Source organism: Chlorocebus sabaeus, chromosome 1 (assembly GCF_047675955.1).
Source record: "Chlorocebus sabaeus isolate Y175 chromosome 1, mChlSab1.0.hap1, whole genome shotgun sequence".
NCBI classification, from domain to species: Eukaryota; Metazoa; Chordata; class Mammalia; order Primates; family Cercopithecidae; genus Chlorocebus; species Chlorocebus sabaeus.
The window spans coordinates 18,480,770-18,504,107 of record NC_132904.1 but is presented as its reverse complement, the minus strand read 5'-3'; the positions used below and the strand labels follow the sequence as shown (position 1 = coordinate 18,504,107).

At 53.8% G+C, this 23,338-nt stretch overlaps 1 protein-coding gene across 3 annotated transcripts; it reads right to left on the bottom strand.

The window, feature by feature from the left end:
- Window positions 1–852: 852 nt before the first annotated feature.
- Window positions 853–23,327, bottom strand: ARHGAP1 (Rho GTPase activating protein 1). 3 transcript variants are annotated; one of them, XM_007999979.3, is made up of 13 exons: window positions 23,208–23,327; window positions 17,640–17,821; window positions 17,326–17,421; window positions 12,925–13,012; window positions 6,197–6,328; window positions 5,044–5,130; window positions 4,763–4,861; window positions 4,395–4,502; window positions 4,243–4,319; window positions 3,961–4,038; window positions 3,421–3,549; window positions 3,137–3,240; window positions 853–2,997 (listed from the first exon to the last, which is right to left on the bottom strand). In XM_007999979.3, exons 2-13 carry the CDS (start codon window positions 17,770–17,772, stop codon window positions 2,809–2,811), a joined length of 1,320 nt encoding a protein of 439 aa, XP_007998170.3. In that variant the 5' UTR covers window positions 17,773–17,821; window positions 23,208–23,327; the 3' UTR covers window positions 853–2,808. The 3 variants fall into 3 exon arrangements, with proteins under 3 accessions (XP_007998170.3, XP_072872921.1, XP_072872927.1); XM_073016820.1 differs by lacking the exon at window positions 23,208–23,327 and adding an exon at window positions 22,101–22,213; XM_073016826.1 differs by lacking the exon at window positions 23,208–23,327 and adding an exon at window positions 20,654–20,676.
- Between the last annotated feature and the right edge of the window lie 11 nt (window positions 23,328–23,338).

Below are 23,338 nucleotides of genomic sequence, written 5' to 3'. Positions count from 1 at the left end.
TTAGATGCTGTCTACATTTTTTTTTTTTTTTTTTTTAGGTAGGGTTTCGTTCTGTCACCCAGGCTGGAGTGCAGTGGTGCAATCATGGCTCACTGCAGCCTTGACCTCCAGGGCTCAAGCAATCCTCCCTCCCACTTCAGCCGCCTCAGTAGCTGGAACCACAGGCATGTGCCAGCACGCTCGGCTAATATATATATATGTATTTTTTTGGTAGAGACAGGATCTTACTATGTGAGATCTATGTCCAGGCTAGTCTCTAATTCCTGGGCTCAAGCAATCCTCCTGTCTTTGCCTCCCGAAGTGGTGGGATTACAGGTGTGAGCCATGTGCCTGGGGTGTCTGCATTATTTCTGAATCTCAAAGGAACTGTCCTCTGATGAAGCAGCAGCCACAGGGGTGGTGAGCCAGTGATGATGACTGTTAGCAGTGAGAACTGGCATGTGAGGGAATGAGGACTCAAACTCTTGTGTGACTCCAGATCCCACACCGTTGTCCACCACCGTCCCCACCACTTTTCTTCCCCCTGCTTGCCTTAGATTAAGCTCCCTTCAAACTTCTGGTACATTCCAGTTGGGAAAAGAAGAGAGGCCCTGGTCATAGGATGCAGCACATGGTGGCCCACTGGAATGCTGGGGGTACAAACAACAGGAAGGTGGCTGTGGACACCTCCATGCCTAGAAGCTGGTCAGGAAGCTGCCCTCATCACCACTCGAGTGCACAAGATGAGGAAGCAGCAGACGGACTGGGGAGGGGACTTCCTGAAGCCCCATCTGTTCCTTTTCCTCCACCGCACCACACTTGCCATCCAGTTCCCAACCTCCACACCCCACTCATTTCCCCGACATCCAGATGGGCCGTTTTGCATCTCCATTTTTATTGAAATACAAAAAGTGCAAATGGTGAAATACATGATTGGTGCCAAGGAAGTCATTAAGTGTGAATGTGAACACTGGATTCACAGTACAAGCGCCCCTTCCCTGGGGTACAGACCAGTGGGGGCATGAGAAAGACCAAATAGATCCAAAAGGCTCCCCAGTGAATGGGGCTGTGAGCGACACTTGATACACAAAGGAAGGCGGAGAGCAGAGCAGCCCTGGATGAGGCTAGAGACCAAGGGACTGATAGAGAACCAGCAAAAGCCCAGGCCCCAGGGGGCTGAATGCGCTGCCGATGGTCTTGGGAGAGCCCAGCGAAGTTACACCCAGGCCCAGCCTGGTTTGTGGATGGAGCTGGGCTGGTCAGTGAGGATTCCCACAGTATGGGGTCTGGAATTGTCCTGCCTGGCCAAGGTCGTGGGGGCAGGGTCACTGCAGGTACTTCCCTGTACTCCCCAAGGACAAGACTGCGGGAACAGGAGTCCCCAGGAAGGAGTGTAATTCTATGAGACAGTGGGAGTGAGAGATCAGCCATCATTGGGGTCGAGGTTCTTTGAAAGACAACAGGGCTGGCCAGGTGCAGTGGCTCACACCTGTAATCCCAGCACTTTGGGAGGCCGAGGTGGGTGGATCACGAGGTCAGGAGATCGAGACCATCCTGGACAACATGGTCAAACCCTGTCTCTACTAAAAATACAAAAATTAGCCAGGCATGGTGGCGTGCATCTATAGTCCCAGCTATTCAGGAGGCTGAGGCAGGAGAAATCGCTTGAACCCGGAAAGCAGAGGTATGCCAAGATTGTGCCACTGCACTCCAGCCTGGCAACAGTGAGACTCCATCTCAGAAAAAGTGGGGGGCCCTAGAGCCCCTTAATCCCCTGGGGAAATTGCTAGAACCCACCTACCTGGGCTGATCTATCAGCACAATCTCTGCCCCTCCTATGGGCACTCATAGCCTCTACCCCAGCCCCTTTAAGAGTCCCCCAGCTGGAGGAAGGAGCCACAGAGATCCTAAGGCACTGAGTCACCTCTGGCCAGGGCAGGGGCCAGTGTGACTCCACAACAGACAGGTCCACAAGAACCTGAAGGCTGATGATCTGCCCGTGTGGGAAAGGAGGCCAGGAGGGGAGAGGCCAACCCAGCCAGTCACTGATCCCACCGCACACTGTAGCTCTCAGGGGCGGGAAGGTGGAGAGGGAGGTTTCAAGTGGATGCTGGGACTCTGAGCACTGTCATCCAAGCTACCAGTCCCAGCAGAACCAAGGGGTTAGGACACCCCAGGGGCAGTATCACTTGGGAAAGGCTGACCCAGGATGTGTGGAAGAGAAGGAGGCAGAAAGCAGACACAGGCTCCAGCCCTGTCACTCCTCAGCAGGGGAAATACCCCAGACTGAGCTGCTGGGGGCAGTATAGGAGCAAGGGTGCCTGCACTCAGGCCTTCATGCAGTGGGACTTCTGCAAAGCAGGGCAGCCTACCAGACAGGGAGGCACCTCAGCTTGGGGTGATGTCCACACCAAGGAGCTCAGCTGCACATTTCCAGCAATCCAGAGGGGAGGACCGGCCCCTGCTACCAGCCCAGCCGGCAGTGATTTGGTTCATCCACAGTTGCCAGGGAAACAGAGGCAGAAAAAGCAGGAAAAGGGTTACTGGGGCTCAGTCCTTCTCCAGTTAGAAGAGCCAAGCCCAGCTCTGGAGAGCCCAGCAAAAGCCAGGTGTCCAGAGAGGCAGTGAGAAGTGTAAGGCGAAGAAAAACGTCTTCTGGTAACAGCAAGGCCGCCAGGGCCGTGAGGCGGGCTGGACAGAGGTGGGGGAGAGCATGCCTGATGGATGGCTCCAGCATCTCTCTCCAGGGGGCTTCATGGCCCCTGATGCCAGGGGGAAGAGTCCAAACCTGGGCTACCAGAAAAGGGTCTGGTGGGGCAGGGGCCAGGTTCAGAGCCCCCTGGGGTCCGGACTGGGGAACAGCTCCCCTTGGTGATCCAGAAGGAACTTGGTGAAGGTGTTGATGGGATTAATGGCCTTGAGGGTAATGGCTGCATCCTTGGCCCACAGCAGGTTAGGGCCGAAGACAACAGCCAGGTTAGTGTTGGTCATCTTGTTCTGGTCACTGTGTGCAGAAATCTGTGGAGGGAATCAGGGACTGCAGCAGAAAGCCACAGATGCTGCCTCCCACTCCCAGCATCCACCACCAGGGCACAGAGGAGGCGGCAGCTCCTCCTTCCCCCTCCCTTCACCCCAGAGGCCAAGTCCAAGGTCTCACCTGCACCAGGAAAGCAGTCAGGAAACGAAGCACCTGGTAGTTCTCCTCAGGCAGCGTCTGGAGGACCTGCAGCGTCTCTGCCACCCTCTGGCTCTCATCAATGTCTATGAGGAAAGGGGGCCCAGGTTACAGGGGCCCTGGGCTGGGCTGGTTCAGGACGCTCTGATGCAGGCTAGAGGGGAGACCCCCCAGCAGTCTTCCCTGGGAGGCACCTAGGCCCGAAAGCCTGCAGCGCACCTGCCCTAAGTCCAGCCCCAGGTCCAGGAGAAGAGAAGGGGACTCACTGAGGAAGCCCACCACATGGGGGTAGAGGTCAAAGGTGAGCAGGGGCTCAGGAAGCTCCCGGAGGAAGGTCTTGAGGATGACTGCTGGCAGGTGCAGCTCATTGTACTGGTCGAAGTCCACAGGCAGCCCTGGGATGGGGGCAGCGTGAGAGAAGCTCGGTGCAGCCTGAAGGGCAGCACCCATCTGCAGACAATGCGGGTCGCACTGCCTGACTGCCCTTGGACCCTGCACAAGCTCCTCTGACACCTGCCTCCCTCTTCCTCTGTGACCAGAGAATGCAGGTTCCAGCCATCTGGGGCGAGTGGGGCCTGGCACACCGCACCCTTATTTCTCACCTCTGAATGTGCCTATACCCAGGACCCGGGAGCCCAACCAATAAGGCAGCAGGCCTGGCAGAAGGGGGACTTACGTGACACCAAGTGCCACGGAAACCTCCAGCAGGAAAAGACTGAGACCCTCATTTACAGGGCAGCAGAGAGCAGAGAAGCCCCTACCAGTTACACACACACATGGCCCTGCCACAGCCCAGGGCCGCTCACCCATGTTGTACTTCTGCTGCACTTCCCGGACCACTTGGGTGTTGGCCGACCTCCGGAAGATGCCCTCGGTGGTGAGAGCTGGGAAATATTAGGGCCTGGTGAGCCTCCGAGCACTGGGCACCGGCTGGATTCCCTGCCCCTTCTCTGTCTTGGGGTTCTAGGCAGGGCTGGGTGGGGGCGTTGAGGCTTGCAGGACTGCCCTCTGCCCTGCCCAGCAGCTGCCCCAGCTTCCTGAGGGGAGCCAGGAGACCCGAATGGTGAGGAGGCAGGCCCGGCACTCACCGTGGGCCTGTAAGTAGGCAACAGTCTCCCTGAGCACAATGGGAATGGGCTCCTGCTCTGGATTCTTCTCCTGGAGGCTGCGGGAACAAGGCTGGTGAGCCGGGCCTGCAGCCCCTCCCGCCCGCCACGGCCCAGCCACCTTTCATACTCACTGCTGCAGCGAGACTCCAAACTGCTGGTTGGGCAGGGGGGGCCGTGGGGGCATGGGCTTGGGGGCTGTCGCGGGGCTCTTCTGTGTAGATTTGAGGAAGTCGTCATATCTGCAGGAGTAGAGGGAGGTGGGTCAGGCCCTGCCTGGCTCTGGAGTCGCTCTGCCAGTTCAATCAAGCATTGACCACGCGGGGTCAGGAGGATCGTCTCATGCGATCTCCATTAACAACTCCGCTTTCCACAGTAGCAAAGACCTGGGAGAGCTCGGGACACGGGCTTGCTCTGCCTAAGCCCCACGCGGTCTCTGAATGGGGACACGCGTCCTTGTGACCCTGGCTTCACGAGCGCCCGGCCGCCGGACCCGCCTCACTTGAGCACTTGGCGAGGGATCCCCAGCTGCTCCAGCTTCACGTGCTCGCTCAGCTCACTCAGGTAATTCACGTAGAAGATCTTCTGCCCGAACTTGAAGCTGTTGGTGGAGGACAGGGCCTGGGTTGTGGGGACCCCTTCCGGTGGCCTCTACTGTCCCCTCAACACCGACCCAGTTCAGACCAAAGCCCAGCTGCACCTGGTGGTCCCCAGGCTGCCCAGTCTCCTGGCTTCAGAGTTCCAGGAAAGCCAGGACCACCGGCCCTGCCCATGGCCACTCACCTGATGAGGGGCTTGAAGAGGATGAGCAGAGTTTTGATGAACATGGTCGGATGCACAATGTACAATGCCTTGATGTTCTTCTTATACCTGCAGAGGCAGAAGGGACAACTCAGGAGCAGGCATGGTGGGACAGGCACCATGCTAGGGTCCCGGTGCATACTTTTTTTTTTTTTTGAGACAGAGTTTCCTTCACCCAGGCTGGAGTGTGATCTCAGCTCACTGCAGCCTCCACCTCCCGGATTCAAGCTATTCTCCTGCCTCAGCCTCCTGAGTAGCTAGGGTTACAGGCATCCACCACTACACCTAGCTAATTTTTGTATTCAGTAGAGACGAGGTTTCACCATGTTGGCCAGGCTGGTCTTGAACTCCTGACCTCAAGTGATCCGTCCGCCTCGGCCTCCCAAGGTGCTGGGATTACAGGTGTGAGCCACCACACCCAGCCTCAGTGCATACTTTCTGATTTGAACACGCATGGCCAGCATGCAAGGTAAGGGTCCCATTTTACAGAAGAGTCCCCCTCTCTTCTGCTGGGCCTGGGGCTGGACTTAGGGCAGGTGCGCTGCAGGCTTTCGGGCCTAGGTGCCTCCCAGGGAAGACTGCTGGGGGGTCTCCCCTCTAGCCTGCATCAGAGTGTCCTGAACCAGCCCAGCCCAGGGCCCCTGTAACCTGGGTCCCCTTTCCTCATAGACATTGATGAGAGCCAGAGGGTGGCAGAGACGCTGCAGGTCCTCCAGACGCTGCCTGAGGAGAACTACCAGGTGCTTCGTTTCCTGACTGCTTTCCTGGTGCAGGTGAGACCTTGGACTTGGCCTCTGGGGTGAAGGGAGGGGGAAGGAGGAGCTGCCGCCTCCTCTGCGCCCTGGTGGTGGCTGCTGGGAGTGGGAGGCAGCATCTCCCACTGTCCCATTTTACAGATTTGAAAACAGGAGGCTCAGAGAGGTTAAGTAAAACAAGAGGTCAGAGTGCGAATAAGCTGAGAAACTGGGCTTTAAGCCCAGGGTGATCTGACCGCAGATTCTTTTCGTTGACGTAGATGGCAGCCCCCGCCGCCCCCTGCCTTGGAATAAGCTCATGCCCAAGTGGAGGGCAGCCCGGAAGCTGGCAGAGCCGCTGCCTCTGGATCTGCCTGTGCAGGCCCCATGCCCCAACCCACTTGCGGTCAAACTCCCGGTAGGCGTCACGGAGCCAGCTGAGGGAGGGCTTGTTGTCACTGGTCAGGCCGTGGTGCAGATACAGCAGCGTGTAGTCACTCTCCACATACTGGTCCAGGGTGTGCTTCAGGTACCTTCCAGGGAAAAGTCCTGCTCAGGCCTGCCCTGTGCATAGGGGCGGCCCCGTGAAGACAGAAAGCAGCCCCAGGGGTCTCCCGCCATGTCACAGCCCCTTCCCCACGGCCCGCCCCTAGCACAGTCTGTTCTGGCTCATAATCAGTCACCAGGTTCCCATGGAGGAGACCCAGGGTAGTGGCTGGGGGGAGGAATGACAATAATAATAACAGCTCTTGGGCCGGGCGCTGTGGCTCATGCTTGTAATCCCAACACTTTGGGAGGCCGAGGCAGGTGCATCACCTGAGGTCAGGAGTTCCAGACCAGCCTGGCCAACATGGTGAAACCCCATCTCTACTAAAAATGCAAAAATTAGCCGAGCATGGTGGTGCATGCCTGTAATCCCAACTACTCGGGAGGCTGAGGCAGGAGAATCGCTTGAACCCAGGAGGCGGAGGTTTCAGTGAGCAGAGATTGTGGCACTGCACTCCAGCCTAGGCAACAAGAGTGAAACTCCGTCTCAGTAATAGTAATAATAATAACAGTTTTCACTCTTGAGCAGGAACTAGATGTCAGGAGACCAAGACCCTAACCCGGGCACTCCTAGGCCTGCAGTGAAAATGGGAATGACATTTCCCCTGAATCAGGATTTCCCTGAATCAATAATAATGATGACAGTCACCATTTCTCAATATTAAGCTTTTAGTGTCTGCCAAGCACTTCGCATACATTATCTCATACCTTGCTATAACTGAGGCTGATGTAATCCCCATCCTACAAATGGAGGCAATGACCAGAGAGGTCAAGTGCTGATCCAAGGTCACACAGCCTGTGGTAGATCCTGGAAGTGAAGTGTCTAACACCAAAGCCTGCTTTTTTTTTTTTTTTTTTTTTTTTTAGACAAGGTCTTACTGTCATCCAGGCTGGGGCACAGTGGCATGATCACAGCTCACTGCAGCCTTGACCTCCCAGGCTTAAGCTCTCCTCCTGCCTCAGCCTCCTGAGTAGCAGGAACCACAGGTGTGAGCCACCATCCCCGGCTCATTTTTTCAGTTTTTATTTTGTAGAGACAGGTCTCACTATGTTGCCCAGGCTGGTCTTGAGTTCCTGGCCTCAAGTAATCCTCCTGCCTCAGCCTCCCAAAGTGCTGGGGGATTATAGGCATGAGTCACTGCACCCAGTTGGAAGCCTGCATTCTTGACCACGGGACAGCTTTGCCTTTTACACACAAACTCCAGCGCCGGTGGCAAAACACTGTGACCATGAGAGGGGACGGGGTGGCCAGAGAGTCACCTGCTCCAGTCACTGGGCCTTTAGTGGACCAAAGAGCCCCAACTCCTCTGGTTCCCTATTATGCTCATAGCACGCTATCTACGAGCTCAGCACAAACATATACACACCTGGTGTTGAGCACACTGAGAGGTATGGATGGAATGAACAAGAACTGGGGAAAGGGGGGGGGTGCATGTAAAGCCCTCTTCCTTTTTTTTTTTTTTTTTTTTTGAGATGGAGTTTCGCTCTTGTTGCCCAGGCTGGAGTGCAGTGGCGTGATCTCAGCTCACTGAAACCTCCACCTCCCAGGTTCGAGTGATTCTCCTGCCTGAGCCTCCCAAGTAGCTGGGATTATAGGCATGCGCCACCACGCCCAGCTAATTTTGTATTTTCAGTAGAGATGGGGTTTCTCCATGTTGGTCAGGCTGGTCTAGAACTCCTGACCTCAGGTGATCCGCCTGCCTCAGCCTCCCAAAGTGGTGGGATGACAGGTGTGAGCCACTGTGCCTGGCCATAAAGCCTTCTTTCTAGTTGGCCAAACAGCTCCTAGGCTCCCAAAGGGACACTACTCCAGGCTGGGAGGCGAGGCAGACAGAATGCTAAGGACTTCCAAGGAGAGGCAGGGAAGGAGAGAAGCCTGGTGAAGTGGCCAGAGCTTGACCTAACCCGGAGAGAGTATGCTCAAAACTGGCCCATGGGTGCCAGGCTGGGCTAGCACAGGCAGGCATGGGGCGGCTGATACGGGGATCCCCAGTACGTGGTCATTTACAGCTTTTCCACACTGAGCACTGCACTTTACAAAGAGCTGTAGCATAAAGAGATTGCATTTTGCAACTACAAAAATAGCAAAGATTGTAGTGAAAACAGATACTCTCATCCACTGACAGAGGTTATGGCCTTTTGTAGGGAAATAAAGTGATGTTTATCAGAAGCTATAAAATGCTCATACTCTCTGACCCTGTAAAAATATGTCTGGGAGTTTGTCCTAAGGAAAGAATCTGAGATGAACAGAAACATTTTTGTAGAAGGCTGTTCTTCATGGCCCATTTTATGATGGGGGAAAAAAAATCTAGTGTCAAGCTAACTGCAACAGCAGGGAATTGGTTACATCAACCACGTGACAACCATAAATAGAACGGCTCACAGGACATTTCTGCAGACAGAATGAATCTGTGAAGTCAGATGTCAGAACAGTGGTTATACCTTTTGTAGGGTGTGAGTGACACAAAAATTCACAGAGTATGCTTATAATGTATTCACTTTTCTGCCGGCATATTAGATGGAATAAAAGGTTTTTTAGAAGGTATCTTTGAAGAATGTTTAATGCTCAGAAAAAAAGTGGTTTTTTTGTTTTTGTTTTTTTTTTTGAGACGGAATCTCGCTCTGTCACCCAGGTTGGAGTGCAGTGGCCGGATCTCGGCTTACTGCAAGCTCCGCTTCCCGGGTTCACGCCATTCTCCTGCTTCAGCCTCCCGAGTAGCTGGGACTACAGGCGTTGCCACCACGCCCGGCTAATTTTTTGTATTTTTTAGTAGAGACGGGGTTTCACTGTGTTAGCCAGGATGGTCTTGATCTCCTGACCTCGTGATCTGCCCGTCTCGGCCTCCCAAAGTGCTGGGATTAACAGGCTTGAGCCACCGCGCCCGGCCAAAAAAGTGTTATGTAAGATACAAAACCAGGCTGGGTGTGGTGCCTCACACCTGTAATCCTAGCAATTTGGGAGGCAGAGACAGGCAGATCACCGGAGGTTGGGAGTTCAAGACCAGCCTGGCCAACATGATGAAACCCTCTCTCTAATGAAAATACAAAAATTAGCTGAGTGTGGTGGTACACGCCTGTATCTCAGCTACTTGGGAGGCTGAGGCAGGGGAATCGCTTGAACTCAGGAGGTGGAGGTTGCAGTAAGCCAACACCATGCCACTGCACTCCAGCCTGGGTGACAGAGCAAGGCTCGGTCTCAAAAAAAATAAAAATAAAAAAGATACCAAACTGACTATACAGTTCCATATACATTATTAAAAAAATAGGAAATTACTACACAAAAATATTAACAGTAACTTTCTCTCTAGATGGTGGGTGTGTGGGAGACCTTTTTTTTTCACAGTTATCTATATATTTTTTCTTTATGGCTACATATATTTTTCTAAACTCTCTAAATTATAATGCTTTAAAAATGTACACAATGGATTTCATGTATATTCTTTTTTTTGTTTATTTGTTTGTTTTGAGATGGAGTTTCACTCTTGTTGCCCAGGCTGAAGTGCAATGGCATGATCTTGGCTCACTGCAACCTCCGCCTCTCGGGTTCAGGTGATTCTCCTGCCTCAGCCTCCTAAGCAGCTGGGATTACAGGTGCCCGTCACCACACCTGGCTAATTTTGTATTTTTAGTAGAGACAGGGTTTCTCCATGTTGGTCAGGCTGGTCTTGAACTCCTGACCTCGTGATCCACCTGCTTTCACCTCCCAAAGTGCTGGGATTACAGGCGTGAGCCACCATGCCCAGTCGTGTGTTCTTACCTAATGCCCACAACAACCCTGGGAGGTGGGCACAAGTGTTTTTTTGTTTGTTTGTTTTTTTGAGACAAAGTCTCGCTCTGTCGCCCAAGCTGGAGTGCAGTGGCGCGATCTCGGCTGACTGCAACCTCCACCTCCCGGGTTCAAGCGATTCTTTTGCCTCAGCCTCCTGAGTAGCTGGGATTACAGGCGCACGCCACTATGCCCAGCTAATTTTTATGTTTTTAGTAGAGAGGAGGTTTCACTATGTTGGCCAGGATGGTCTCAATCTCCTGACCTCATAATCCACCTGTCTCGGCCTCCCAAAGTGCTGGGATTACAGGCGTGAGCCACCATGCCCGGCCTCTTTTTTTTTTTTTTTTTTTTTTTTTTTTTGAGACGGAGTCTGGCTCTGTCGCCCAGGCTGGAGTGCAGTGGCCGGATCTCAGCTCACTGCAAGCTCCGCCTCCCGGGTTTACGCCATTCTCCTGCCTCAGCCTCCCGAGTAGCTGGGACCACAGGCGCCGCCACCACGCCCGGCTAGTTTTTTGTATTTTTTAGTAGAGACGGGGTTTCACCGTGTTAGCCAGGATGGTCTCGATCTCCTGACCTCGTGATCCGCCCGTCTCGGCCTCCCAAAGTGCTGGGATTACAGGCTTGAGCCACCGCGCCCGGCCTTTTTTTTTTTTTTTGAGACAGAGTCTTGCTCTGTCACCCAGGCTGCAGTGAAATGGCACGATCTGGGCTCACCGCAACCTCCGCCTCCCGGGTTCAAGCAGTTCTCCTGCCTCAGCCTCTTGAGTAGCTCCTGCACCATCACGCCTGGCTAATTTTTGTATCTTTAGTAGAGATGGGGTTTCACCATGTTGGTCGGGCTGGTCTCAAACTGCTGATCTCGTGATCCACCCACCTTGGCCTCCCAAAGTGCTGGGACTACAGGCACCCACCACCATGCCCAGCTGTATTTTTAGTAGAGATGGGGTTTCACCATGTTAGCCAGGTTGGTCTCGATCTCCTGACCTCATGATCCTCCCACCTCGGCCTCCCAAAGTGCCAGGACTATAGGCATGAGCCACCACACCTGGCCACAAGTCTCATTTTTACAGGGCTTGGAAAAGACCTGCCCCAAGGCACGCAGCTAGCAGGAGGTGCAGAGCTGAAGTTGAATGTGTCTTCTGAATTTGATTCCAAGCTTCAGGCACTTTTTTTTTTGAGGCGGAGTCTTGCTCTGTCACCCAGGCTGGAGTGCAGTGGCGCGATCTCCGCCTCCCAGGTTCACACCATTCTGCCTCAGCCTCCCAAGTAGCTGGGACTACAGGCACCCACCACCACGCCCGGCTGTATTTTTAGTAGAGACGGGGTTTCACCGTGTTAGCCAGGTTGGTCTCGATCTCCTGACCTCATGATCCGCCCACCTCAGCCTCCCAAAGTGCTGAGATTACAGGCATGAGCCACCACGCCCGGCCGCTTCAGGCACTTTCTATTTCAACCTCCCGGATCTGGGTGGACAGCTGGGAAGAGCCACGTCTGAGATAATCTGACTGAAAACGGGACAAAGTGCTCCATGATGGAAGCACCCTGCTGCCCTCAGCAAGGACTGTGACCAGGACAGAAGTGATGGAGGACAAGCAGCAGCTGATGTCGAGGACTTCCTGAAGCCAAGGACGCCCCGGGGTGGGCGTGGCCTCCCCAGCAAGCTGTCTCCTGAAAACCAGGTGCTTTCCACCCCCATCCACTGACTTCCTCCCACTTCACTTATTATCTGAGCGGAAGGCTGTCACCTGGTACATCAGACACAGAAAGAACTAGAGAAAAGGCCATGTGCCTCCTCTGCCAGCCCCAGGCCAAGCTCTTGCCCATTCTGGCTGGGCCACTCGGCGGGCTTGGACGAGGCTCTGCCTGCCTTGTGAGGAGCAGCGGGAAGAGCATTCAGAAGACCAGAGAGACAGAATTCCTAGATGGCGCTGGAAGACCCAGCTTGTGGCCCTGGCTTGCCAGGACTGGCTGAGACTCCCAATTCAGGCCCTTCCCCTTCTGCCGCTGCCCTCTGGGTCTGTCCCTGAGCCCACACTTCCTCCTGCTCGCACGCAATCATCCAGGATCTCAAAGAGCGGCTTGGGACAGTGCCAGAATTTTACATTTCAGAGTGCTTCAAACTGGTCAGGAAAGGAGTGCATCTTTCTAAAATTTACCAATAGAAAACAGAAAGCAGGGCAAGATGGTCTCACTCTACTACACACCCCGAGGACAGCAGCAGGAGGTGAGTTTGCTCCCCTGTGAGCCCAGAGCTGGCTCAACCATAAACGGGTCTTTCAAGCCTCGGCATTCGACCAGTCTTCAGCCCTGAGTCAGGACGTGTCTGGACCGGCCAGAGTTATTACATATGTTTGGCTCGCAGAACCCACATTGGTACAGAAACCACTGACACTAAAGGCACGAAATAAGACAACACTAATGATTCTTATAAATGATAAACAACTGCAACCATCTCAGAAACACCACAGGATTATAATAGTCAATCCTCACATCTGGACAAAAGTCCTTCATTTTCATATGCTGTTTCTCCTGTAAGGAAAGAGGCTTGTATTATTATCCCTTTTGAAAGGTGAGGAAAGCCAGGCTTAAAGATGCTTCCCAAGATCACCCAGCTTCAATAACTAGAAACTAGATCTGACTCCTCCTCGTCCAGTTCTCTCCCCTAAATATTAACCAGCTCCTTCATGAGAAGAGGGGAGGCATTAAGGCAGGCGGCCTAGCACCCACAGGCAGGGAGGGAAAGTAAAGAATGTGGCATTAGGCTACACTGGGGATCTGGGCAAAGCCCCAACGCTCTTCCCAGCAGGTACTCACCCCAGGAGCTTGCTGTGGTCCAGCTGGTGGCTGGGGGGCATTCGACAGGCACTAAACACAATGATCTTCCGCCCATACTTGTCATCTCCTAGGTATGGAGAAAGACAGAGCGCAGTGGGTTGAAGGGGAACCAAAAGAAGTGGGGTGAGGAACTTAAAGGGGCCAGGCGTGCTGAGCTGAGCCAGTTACCATAGGGGCCAGAGCGCCCATGCACAGAGACCTCTGGGCAGCCTCCTGCACTCAAGGGTGTGCCATTGAAGAGAAAGACAGCTTGCTTTCAGGGTTACTGAGCTGGGGTATTTAAAAAAAAAAAAAAAAAAGTGATTTTTTTTGTGTGTGATGGGGTCTTGTTCTTTCACCCAGTCTGGAATGTAGTGGCGCAATCACGGCTCACTGTAGTCTCAATCTCCTGGGCTCCAGAGAGCCTCCTACTTCAGCTTCCCAAGCAGCTAGGACTATAGGTGAGCACCACCATACCCGGTGAAATTTTAAAATTTTTTTGTAGAGACAGATCTCACTATCTTGCCCAGGCTGGGTCTTGAGCTCCTGGCCTCCTCCTACCTCAGCCTCCCAAAGTGCTTGGATTACAGATGTGAGCCACCGCACCCAGCCAACATCACTTTTTAAAAAGTCATGCCGGCCAGGGGCAGTGATTCACGCCTGCAATCCCAGTACTTTGGGAGGCCAAACCAGGGGGATCAGCTGAGGTCAGGAATTACGAGACCAGCCCGGCCAACATGGTGAAATCACATCTCTACTAAAAATACAAAAATTAGCTGGGTGTGGTGGTGCACGCCTGTAGTCCCAGCTACTCGGGAGGCTGAGGCAGGAAAATTGCTTGAACCTGGGAGGCAGAGGTTGCAGTGAGCTGAGCTGGCGCCACTGTACTCCAGCCTGGGTGACAGAGCAAGAGTGTCTCAAAAAAAAAAAAAAAAAAAAGTCATGCCTGGTGCAGACAACCCAAATATCCATCAGTGGATAAAGGATGTAGTTAATCCATGCAATGGCATACTGTTTGGCCATAAAAAGGAATGAAGTACTGATACATGCTGCCATGTGAATGAACCTCCAAAACACTATGCCAAGTGAAAGCTGGTCACAAAAGGCCACCAACTCTATGATTCCAGTTACATGAGGCGTCTAGATAGGTACGTGCATAGGGACAGGGAGCAAAGTATTGGTTTCCAGGTGCTGGGAGGAGGGGGAATGAGGACAGGTTGCTTAGTGGGTACAGCGTGTTATGAGTACGGGTGGTGAAAATGTTTTGGGATTAGATGGAGGTGATAACTGTATGACATTATGCACTAAGTATTATACCACTGAATTGTACAATGCAAACTGATGAATTTTGTTATGTGATTCTTATCTCAATTTTTTTTTTTTTTTTTTTAGATGGAGTCTCGCTATGTCACCCAGGCTGGAATGCAGTGGCACAGTCTCGGCTCACTGCAACCTCCGCCTCCCAGGTTCAAGCGATTCTCCTGACTCAGCTTCCTGAGTAGCTGGGATTACAGGCGCCTGCCACCGTGCCTGGCTAATATTTGTATTTTTAGTAGAGACAGAGTGTCACCATGTTGGCCAAGCTGGTCTCAAACTCCTGACCTCGTGATCCACCCGCCTCGGCCTCCCAAAGCGATGGGATTACAGGCATGAGCCACCGTGTCCAGCTCTTACCTCATTTTTTTTTTTTTTTTTTTTTTTTGAGACGGAGTCTCGCTCTGTTGCCCAGGCTGGAGTGCAGTGGCCGGATCTCAGCTCACTGCAAGCTCCGCCTCCCGGGTTCACGCCATTCTCCTGCCTCAGCCTCCCGAGTAGCTGGGACTACAGGCGCCCGCCACCTCGCCCGGCTAGTTTTTTGTAATTTTTAGTAGAGATGGGGTTTCGCCGTGTTAGCCAGGATGGTCTCGATCTCCTGACCTCGTGATCTGCCCGTCTCGGCCTCCCAAAGTGCTGGGATTACAGGCTTGAGCCACCGCGCCCGGCCAATTTTTTTCTTTTTTCTTTTTTTGTATTTTTAGTAGAGACGGGGTTTCACTATGTTCACAAGGCTGGTCTGGAACATCTGACCTCGTGATCCACCCGCCTTGGCTTCCCAAAGTGCTGGGACTATAGGCTTGAGCAAAGGCCCGGCCCTGCCCAGGAGCTTTAAAGACAAAGGAGCTGGCAGCTCTAGTGTCTCCAGGGCACTGGGGAGAAGACTCAATGAGGGAGGGGCAGCATTTGTGCAAAGCACCAGGGAGAGACAAGCCGCCTGAGAAGGAGGCCTCTGCGTTCCCCAGATACCAATCAGGAACTCTCCCAGGGTGGCCCTGGAGTTAATCAGCAACAGGTCTCCCCAGGCATTCTGGGCCCCCTCAAACCAGCCCCACCCACAACCAGACCAGCAGGCCTGGAACCTGGGAGGTAGGGCTGGGCTAACGGAGCCAGTCACATGCTACAGCCAGCTCACACATTTGTTAAGCTGTTCAATTGTCAGGAATTTTGCAAGCCAGTTGACGTCACATTGGTAGCTAGAGATCTGCGAGGCAGAAGCTGCAAACGCTACAAATCATGGCCTTTTTTCCCCTCTCCAGAGAGTCATTTACCAGCACACCACTGGAAAGAACCCACTGGGACTGAGTCAAATCTGACCCTGGGGCATGACAGCCATTCCCAGCAGGGAGATCAGGGGCTGCAGGGGAGCTGAGGCTATAACCCACCCTTCCTTCCTACAAGGGCTTCTCCCGGACATCCCACGGTCTCATCAAATGAGTGCCTGGTGATGCCAAACCAGCCTCCTCTCAGCAATCAGGGAGGCACATCCATGGGGACACCATCACCCAGAAGGTCCCTAAGCCACCACTCAGAGGCCATTGCCCAAGACCAGACCCTCCTTTCCCTTTGGGGTCTGGGTGTGTCCCCACCCAGCCTACCCCACCCCCATCCTATCTCCTGTAAATCTTCTGCTATTTCCGACTCCCAGGCAGCACCAGCTCCCAGCTCCCCAGAGTGGGGCTGCAATTAAGCTAGCCCCATCTGGCCTCCACCGAGAGCCCTTCCTGATCCACAACCCCAGAGGTCGCAGCCCAGAGAGGCCAAGCACAGACAGCCAGGACGGACACCTACCTGGCTGGGCCCCCTCAGGCTCATCGCAGTCTGGGGAAATAGAAACGAATTGCAGCTCTGTGCGGGGGATGTGGGGAAGGAGGTGTCACCCACGGAGGTGGGGAGGGGCAGGTTCCCCCAGCTCTGCCTTGACCACACAGGCCAGGATGATGTCAGGACAGAACTCCTTCACATCAGGTACCCCCCAGATTCCAGTCAAGTTCAGAACCCTCAGGGTGACTCTCCTGTGCCCAATTCAAGACCAGACCGGGGAAAAAACCCTCAGCCTGCCTTCTGCAGGGGGTGAGTGAGGCCAGAGCCAAGGCCCTCAACCCAGACCAGGGCAGGCACCAGGAATACAAACGCCATGGAAACACCTTTGACGTTCGGGGCAATCCTCTCAACTGCCCCCTCCCTCTCCAAGCCCAGCACCCCCATGGCCGGACAGGTTTCTTCCAGGGCCACTGTCCGCCAGGTTCTCCTTGCCAACACCAATGCCTCAGAGCAGGGCCATGCCGCCCCCTGCTTATGAATGCCTGGCCTCACCAGCGAGGACGGACAAATGTTAGGGAAAAGACAAAGGATCCTAGATTCCAGCTGCTCCTTCTAAAGTGGGGCCCTAAGGGCAGCAACCACCTCATCAGCCTGACTCCCCTGCTCCTGGTTTCTTCTGGGTCCCCCCTTATGAACAGGAGAGAGGGAGCTCCCTGAGACAGAGACCTAAGCAGGGCTCCGCACCCATTCTCAGCAGGGCAGCACATCTGCCAGGAACCTGATTCTCCAGGGAGCATGTGGCCTCCCGACTTCTGGAGAGAGGCTCTGCCCATTCCAGACTTCCCAGGAAGGACTGGCACTCTCCATCCTCCCCAGTAACTGATGGGGTGGAAAAGCCAACATTAGGGTGGAGGGGTAGGAGGGGAATAGAATGAGGGGAAGGGAAGGCCACTTATTCAAGGCCAACTATGTTCTGGCTCCAGGCTAGGCCCTGACATGCATTCATTATTGTAACCCACAAGGAAGAAATGAGAGTTCAGAGAGCAGAGCTAGAGATCAAACCCAGGGCTTTCTGACTTCAAAGCCACTAGGCCACATGGCTCCCCACATGCCCCCTGCAAGTGGAGACAACGGGGCCAAAAGTCAGGAGGTGGCTGCAGGTGAGCACATTAAATGGCAATGAGGAGTCTGCGCTTTTAAAGAACAATGCATGTCCAGGGCCAGGGCTCAGACTGCAGGGAGGCCCACCCCTGTGGTGGGAGGGGCTGACTTCCTGAGGCCAGGAGCTCTGAGGGTTAGGAAAACAGTGCTGGGTGCGCTCACCTGCCACCTCCACGATCTGGTGCCGGGCGATGTCATAGTACGGGTCATCCCACTTCAGGTGTGTGACAGGTTCCGGGGAGCTGCTTTTGGAGTCATCTGAGGAACACAGCAGGGTCAGGGGACAAGCCGGGGGGCTGACACCATGCTCTGCCCCAGAGGCATGCTGTCTGGCCCTTCCCCCAGTAAGGCCTGTGCTCCCAGCCCAAACCTGGGACTGGTCTGCGCCCTCCTGCCCTCCTGGCGTCTCCCTTCAGCAGTAGTGGTACATCCCCCTCTAAAGCGCCTATAGCTGCCTGAGATCAGACACAGCCCACCTGACTTGGGGAAGTCAGGCATTTCATCCGAGGGCCAGTTCTTCTCATCGATGGAGGCCAGCTTCAGCTGGTTCAGAGCTTCGCTGGTGTCATCCAAGGTCATATCATCCTGCAGCTCTGACAGCGGATCCATGGCCAAGGCTGTCCCCGATAGTCTTGCCCTGCAGAACCTTAAGAGAAACCTGGGAGAGAGGAGGACAGGTGGCAGGTCAGTGACCCACTATTTTCACCTTCTGCGACCTCCACCGCGTGCCCTCCTGCCCCCACCCTTCCCTCTCCCAGGCTCCCCATCCCTATTCCTCAACACTCCTCATCCCTGCCAAGAGCTCCATGTAGCTCTGGGTTCTCCTGGCTCTGTGGCTTACGCGTGTTGCCAGAAAAGGCAGCTGGGGCAGAGGATGGCACAGCTCAGCGCCTCCCTCCAGGTCCTGCAGCTGGGGAGGGAAGAGCTGTGCCAGGTCCTGTGCTGCCTGCCACCCAGCTGGCTCAGTGATGCAGTCCCAGCTGCAGAGGGCAGAGGTCCATGCCTCTCTCCTCAGAAGACCTGGACACAGAAGCCTCCCAGGCTCCAGCAGTTACAGGGGTAGAAATGTTGTAAGAATCTAAGGAACATACTGGGCGCGGTGGCTCACGCCTGTAATCCCAGCACTTTAGGAGGCTAAGGCGGGAGGATCACCTGAGGTCAGGAGTTCAAGACCAGCCTGGCCAACATGGTGAAACCCCATCTCTACTAAAAATACAAAAAAATAGCCGGGCGTGGTGGCAGGCGCCTGCAGTCCCAGCTACTCGGGAGGCTGAGGCAGGAGAATCACTTGAACCCAGGAGGCAGAGGTTGCAGTGAGCTAAGATTGCGCCAAATGCACTCCAGCCTGGGCAACAAAAGTGAAACTCCATCTCAAAAAAAAAAAAAAGAAAAGAAAAAAAGAAAAAAAAACAACTAAGGAACATAGGGTGTCCAAACCCATCCCACGCCTGAAAAAGGTCACCTGTGGTCCTGGCCACTCCATCCCTCATTCCTGGCCCAGAGGGAAGGAGGGAGCCAAAGACTACAGGGTCCCAGAAAAAAATGGCTATGACTGGCCGGGCATGGTGGCTCACGCCTGTAATCCCAGCACTTTGGGAGACCGAGGCGGGAGGATTGCCTGAGGTCAGGAGTTCAAGACTAGCCTGGCCAGCATGGTGAAACCCCGTCTCTACTAAAAATACAAAAACTAGCCGAGCGTGGTGGCAGGCACCTGTAATCCCAACTACTCAGGAAGCCAAGGCAGGAGAACCACTTGAACTCGGGAGGCGGAGGTTGCAGTGACCAGAGATCGCGCCATTGCACTCCAGCCTGGGTGACACAGCAAGACTCCGTCTCAAAAAAAAAAAAAAAAGGGCGGGGGCTATGGCTGAGGGGCCCAGCTGGGTTTGTTCCAGGACAGGAACTAGCAGCAGGGGATGTGGAATTGCCTGCCAGTCATCGCAAACAGTCTGCAGGCTCCTAGGGGCGTCCAAGCCCACTCTTACTCTGCGGGGTGCTCCTGACACCAGTTTCAAGGTGGAAAGGTCGACTGCCCTAATGATTGGAGGGCACAGATGGGAAAGGGGGATGCTCGCGATGTCCGGAGTGCTGAGACAAGGAAGTGACCAGCAGCTGAACAGCAGCTCCAGCAGGCTCGGGGCAGAGCCGACCACCAAGCTGGGTTTCTCCAGGTCTGGAGTCTGGCCAGAAGGCTGCAGCCGCATGCAGCCTGGGGGTAGGCACCTCTGCCCTCAGCCCTAATGGGAAGCAACTCCCTCTCCTGCCACAAGCTGTCCACATGAGGGAGGGGAGTTTTCAGTTCAATCTATTCAGTCTGACCCTAAGGAAGAGGCTGTTCCATGTCCAGTTTCATTCCTGGAGCCCCAAAACTGACATATATGGTCAGAGAATCAGCAGGGCAGATAAGCAGAACAGACAAGCCCTGGGAGTGGGCAGGAAGAAGACGGGGAGAGCTGCCATCCCAGAGCCACAGACTCTGGGCTCTGAGGCCACTTGACAACCTCCCGCACACATCACATCACAGCCAAGGGCCCTGGATGATGAGCCCTCTCCCTGTGCCTGGCAACAGCCACCCTATCACCAGGGCAACCAAACTGATTGAGTGGTAATGCTGTTTCAAGCTCCCAAGCCAAAGCCGACCAGCCAAAACGGCCCCAAAAAACCCTCTTCTTCCTCTCCCTCTCCCTGTCCCCTGCCCTCATCCACTACCCCTGGTTACCACCAAAATATAATCCCTTCCCAAGACACAGAGGATGATCCGTCACAGTCAGGAATGCCTTTCTCTGAGTGACACCAAAGCCCAGCTCCCTCACTCCCCTTCAGTCTTCAACCCTTCAATATCTACATGCTTTTCCTGCCATCCAACCAGGAGGCTGTGGGAGCTGCTCCCCAGAGTGACCTCCAGCTGGGTAATAAAGACAGAATCCAGCTCAAAGCAACCCCCTCCAGGCCAGAGCCTTCTCTCCACCGTTTCTATTCAACCTGTCACTGGCCAGGGACCAGGGGCTCCTTCAGTCCCGTCTACAGCTATCCTCGAGACGTCTTTCTGCACACAGTACGTGCTGATGCCGTGAAATGATGAGGTAGTATGGAGAGCTGGATTATCATCCTGCCTAAGCCAGTGAGCTGCGAAGATGCTGAGCAAGTCCTTTTCCTACTTGGGCCTAAATTTCCTCCTCTGCAGAGGCAACGGCACCTCCCAAAAATATAATTCTCCAGTGTTCAGAAATACTTTGTGCTGCAGTGAAAAACAGGATTAGAAGGAGCAGCCGGGGCCAGGCACGGTGGCTCACGCCTATAATCCTAGCACTTTGGGAGCCCAAGGTGGGTGGATCACCTGAGGTCAGGAGTTCGAGACCAGCCTTGCCAACATACTGAAACCCCATCTCTACTAAAAATGCAAAAAAAAAAAAAAAAATTAGCGGGGCATGGTGGTGGGTGCCTGTAATCCCAGCTACTCAGGAGGCTGAGGCAGGAGAATCACTTGAACCTGGGGGGCAGAGGTTGCAGTGAGCTGAGATCGTGCTACTTCATTCCAGTCTGGGTGAAAGAGCGAAACTCCGTCTAAAAAACAAAAAGGAGCAGCTGGGAGCTGAGGTAGGTGTGAGGGAGGGAGGGCACCAGCTAAAAGGGAGCTGAACTTGAACTTCACCCCTTTTCCAATGACTGCTCTTCTATACTGTCAGTTCTTCCAGACGTGACCTCCCTCAACCCCCCCCCACATAACCTCCTTTCCCAGCATAACTAAGCCCAGGAGTTCCCATCTCCCAGTCAGACTGGCCCCTCCCACCACCCCCAACCCACAGCTGTTACCTTCTCTGAGCCCGGAAGTTAAACTCCCATTCAGTGGGAGGGTGAGGAAGCTAGGACAGGGAAATTCTAACATCAAGTAGTAGAAACGAAGTATCCTGCCTGTTTAAGACACCAGCCACCCACAAGCCTGCTCTACTCTGCAAAATATACCCAACTCTGAGATTAATTTTTCCATTCTCAGCAGGTAAACCTTTACAAAAACTTAAGGATCCCCTTAGGCAATCAATTTTGGGAAGCTGTAGACTTTTCTGAAATTGGTAACATTTGCGAACTTTTTCCCTAAGAAAAGTTAGTAGATGTATGCAATTTTAAGAGGTTCATACACCTTCTGAGAATCACTGTTTAAGAACTTCTGGCCTATTCAGAATAACACCTGACATATAGTAGACGCTATCATTTGTTGAATGACTGAACCAATTAATTCATCTCCTAAGTAAAGAAGGGAACCCATACTTGTTGAGGGCCTATATAGGACCATGAACTGGGGATACAAACTCAGCTTCACAATAGCACTGATGAGGCATGTTCTACTAAGCCCATTTTACAGTGAAGAAAGAGGACCAGCCGGGCGTGGTGGTTCATGGCTGTAATCCCAGCACTTTGAGGTGGATCACGAGGTCAGGAGTTCAAGACTAGCCTGGCCAAAATGGTGAAACCTCTTCTCTACAAAAATACAAAAATTAGCTGGGCATGGTGGCGTGTGCCTGTAATCTCAGTTACTCAGAAGGCTGAGGCAGGAGAATTGCTTGAACCAGGACCCGGGAGGCGGAGGTTGCAGTGAGCCAATATCGCGCCACTGCACTCCAGCCCGGGCTACGGGGCAAGACTCCGTGTCAAAAAAAAAAAAAGAAAGAAAGAAAGTGAGGACCAGAAAAAAATAAGCCAGTTGCTGAGGGTCATACTATGAGCAGAGGCAGGACTTTAATCCATGTCTGTCTGTAGCGGTCTCTTGGTGAGGGTCATCACCTCAACAATTATCTAAGTGGCTGTCATTCATGCAATTCTCAAGGTTCAGAGAGGTGCCACAAAAGAGCAAACTAAAGCCTCTCCCCTAATATTCTCTTTTACACAGAACATAGATAGCAACTTGAAACCATATTCTCGCAGGGCACAGTGGCTCACACCTGTAATCTCAGCACTTTGGGAGGCCGAGGCGGGCGGATCCCGAGGTCAGGATTTGGAGACCAGCCTGGCCAAGATGGTGAAACCCCATCTCTACTAAAAATACAAAAATCAGCCGGGTATGGTGGCGCGCGCCTGTAGTCCCAGCTACTTGGGAGGCTGAGGCAGAAAAATCGCTTGAACCTGGAAGGCGGAGGTTGCAGTTAGCCGAGAGCACGCCACCGCACTCCAGCCTGGGCGACAGAGTGAGACTCCGTCTAAAAAAAAAAAAAAGAAAAGAAATAATATTTTCAATGTTGGGGTCGGCCTCCCAGTTGCAAATCCCACCACAATACAGCAGCAATTATAACTCTCAACTACAATTACGTTTGCATAGAGCTTCAGGGTTTACAAAGCCCAGGTTACGTATTGCAGTTATCCCATTTCACAAATTAAGAAGTTGAACTGAGGCCGGGCGCAGTGGCTCACGCCTATAATCCCAGCACTTTGGGAGGCCGAGGCGGGAGGATCACGAGGTCAGGAGTTCGAGACCAGCCTGGCCAACATGGTGAAACCCCGTCTCTACTAAAAATACAAAAAGTAGCCGGGCGTGATGGCGGACGCCTGTAATCCCAGCTACTCAGGAGACTGAGGCAGGAGAATCGCTTGAATCAGGGAGGCGGAGGTTGCAGGGAGCGGAGACTCCAGCCTGGGCAAGAAGAGTGAAACTCCGTCTTAAAAAAATAAATAAGTTGAACTGAAAGCGTGGCCTAATAAGTGGTAAGGAGGAACATTTCCCCCAAATATCTTGTTATTAGTGCTTTGCCAGATCAGATATGGGAGATTTCCCCCTCCCGCCAGCTTGCTGGATGACAGCGATCCGGCCTGGACTCTGCCCTGGGGAAGACAGGAAGAAGGCAGTGAAAATGGTTAAGTCCTCTTATTGCAGGCGCCAAAATGGGGCAGAAACCCTGCAGGAAGTCCAGGCCTCTGAGTCCAATTCCACCCCCGTTCCCCTCCTCGGATCTGCTCGGGTCCTCCCCATCCGGACCCCATCCCTTCGGACTACCTGGCCAGCTCCTTTCCTTTCCCCATCCCCACCCGGGGAGACCCCGCGCCCAGCAGCTCACCGCGCTCGGGCACTGCTCCCTCTGCCACGCCTGTCAAAGCTCGGCAAACATCCGGCTCCGAGGTGGAACGGGAACCGCCCCCTCCCGCTCGTCTCTATCCCCAACCACTTCCGCCACACCTCCAACACACT

What these genes read in the sequence shown, in the direction of transcription:
- ARHGAP1 (XM_007999979.3), bottom strand. Translation starts at nt 17,772, where the DNA reads ATGGATCCGCTGTCAGAGCTGCAGGATGATATGACCTTGGATGACACC. An exon ending in ATCCCTCGCCAAGTGCTCAA is followed by an intron (nt 4,503 to 4,762) that starts GTGAGGCGGGTC and finishes CTACTCCTGCAG; the next exon opens with ATATGACGACTTCCTCAAAT. An exon ending in TGCCTACTTACAGGCCCACG is followed by an intron (nt 4,039 to 4,242) that starts GTGAGTGCCGGG and finishes AATATTTCCCAG; the next exon opens with CTCTCACCACCGAGGGCATC.